Source organism: Pterocles gutturalis, unplaced genomic scaffold (assembly GCF_000699245.1).
Source record: "Pterocles gutturalis isolate BGI_N339 unplaced genomic scaffold, ASM69924v1 scaffold18428, whole genome shotgun sequence".
Lineage (NCBI taxonomy): Eukaryota > Metazoa > Chordata > Aves > Pterocliformes > Pteroclidae > Pterocles > Pterocles gutturalis.
This window is the reverse complement of record NW_010118440.1, coordinates 1-568: the sequence shown is the minus strand read 5'-3', so window position 1 is coordinate 568 and position 568 is coordinate 1. Positions and strand designations below refer to the sequence as shown.

At 65.7% G+C, this 568-nt stretch overlaps 1 protein-coding gene across 1 annotated transcript in view; it reads right to left on the bottom strand.

The window, feature by feature from the left end:
• The window catches only part of RPS17 (ribosomal protein S17), a gene marked incomplete at its 5' end in the record, with an annotated part of 3,370 nt that extends 2,805 nt beyond the window's left edge, over positions 1–565 (bottom strand). The window contains one exon of the mRNA XM_010076202.1: positions 431–565. Coding sequence (XP_010074504.1) covers positions 431–565 — 135 coding nt within the window. The remainder of the gene's footprint in view (positions 1–430) is intronic.
• Between the last annotated feature and the right edge of the window lie 3 nt (positions 566–568).

The following is a 568-nucleotide window of genomic DNA, read 5'->3' as shown; positions in this document are numbered from 1 at the left end:
CTTCCACACCCTCCCACAGGCCACATCTCCCTTCTCCAACCTCACAATCCCAAAACTGTGGCACGATGACGGGACGGAGCCTCCTCCAGTAACCCTGGCGATGTCCCACCACCAGCCTGTCACACCAGTGTCCCCAAGGATGTCCCACCACCAGCCCCAGTCCCACCAGTGACCCCGGGGTTGTCCCACCACCAGCCCTGGTCCCACCAGTGACACCGGCGATGTCCCACCACCCCCGAGGACAGCAGGGACAGAAAATGTCCGACAGCACCAGGGTCAGGGAGGGAGGGGACGCCCCCCCGGACACGGGAAGGCTCTCGCGCTCCTCTCCCTGCACTATCGGTGACCGCGGCCACCGGCAGGCCGCGATCCCTTTCGAATGCAGGTTCCCGCCGGACCCCCGCGCGTCCCGCCCGCGGCCCCTCCTCACCCCGCGATCTTGTTGCGCAGCTTCTTGCTGGGGATGATGGCGATCTCCTCGCACACGCGCTTGTTGGTGTGGAAGTCGTTCCCCAGGCGGGTGTAGTACTTCTCGATGATCACCCGCGCCGCCTTCTTCACCGTCTTC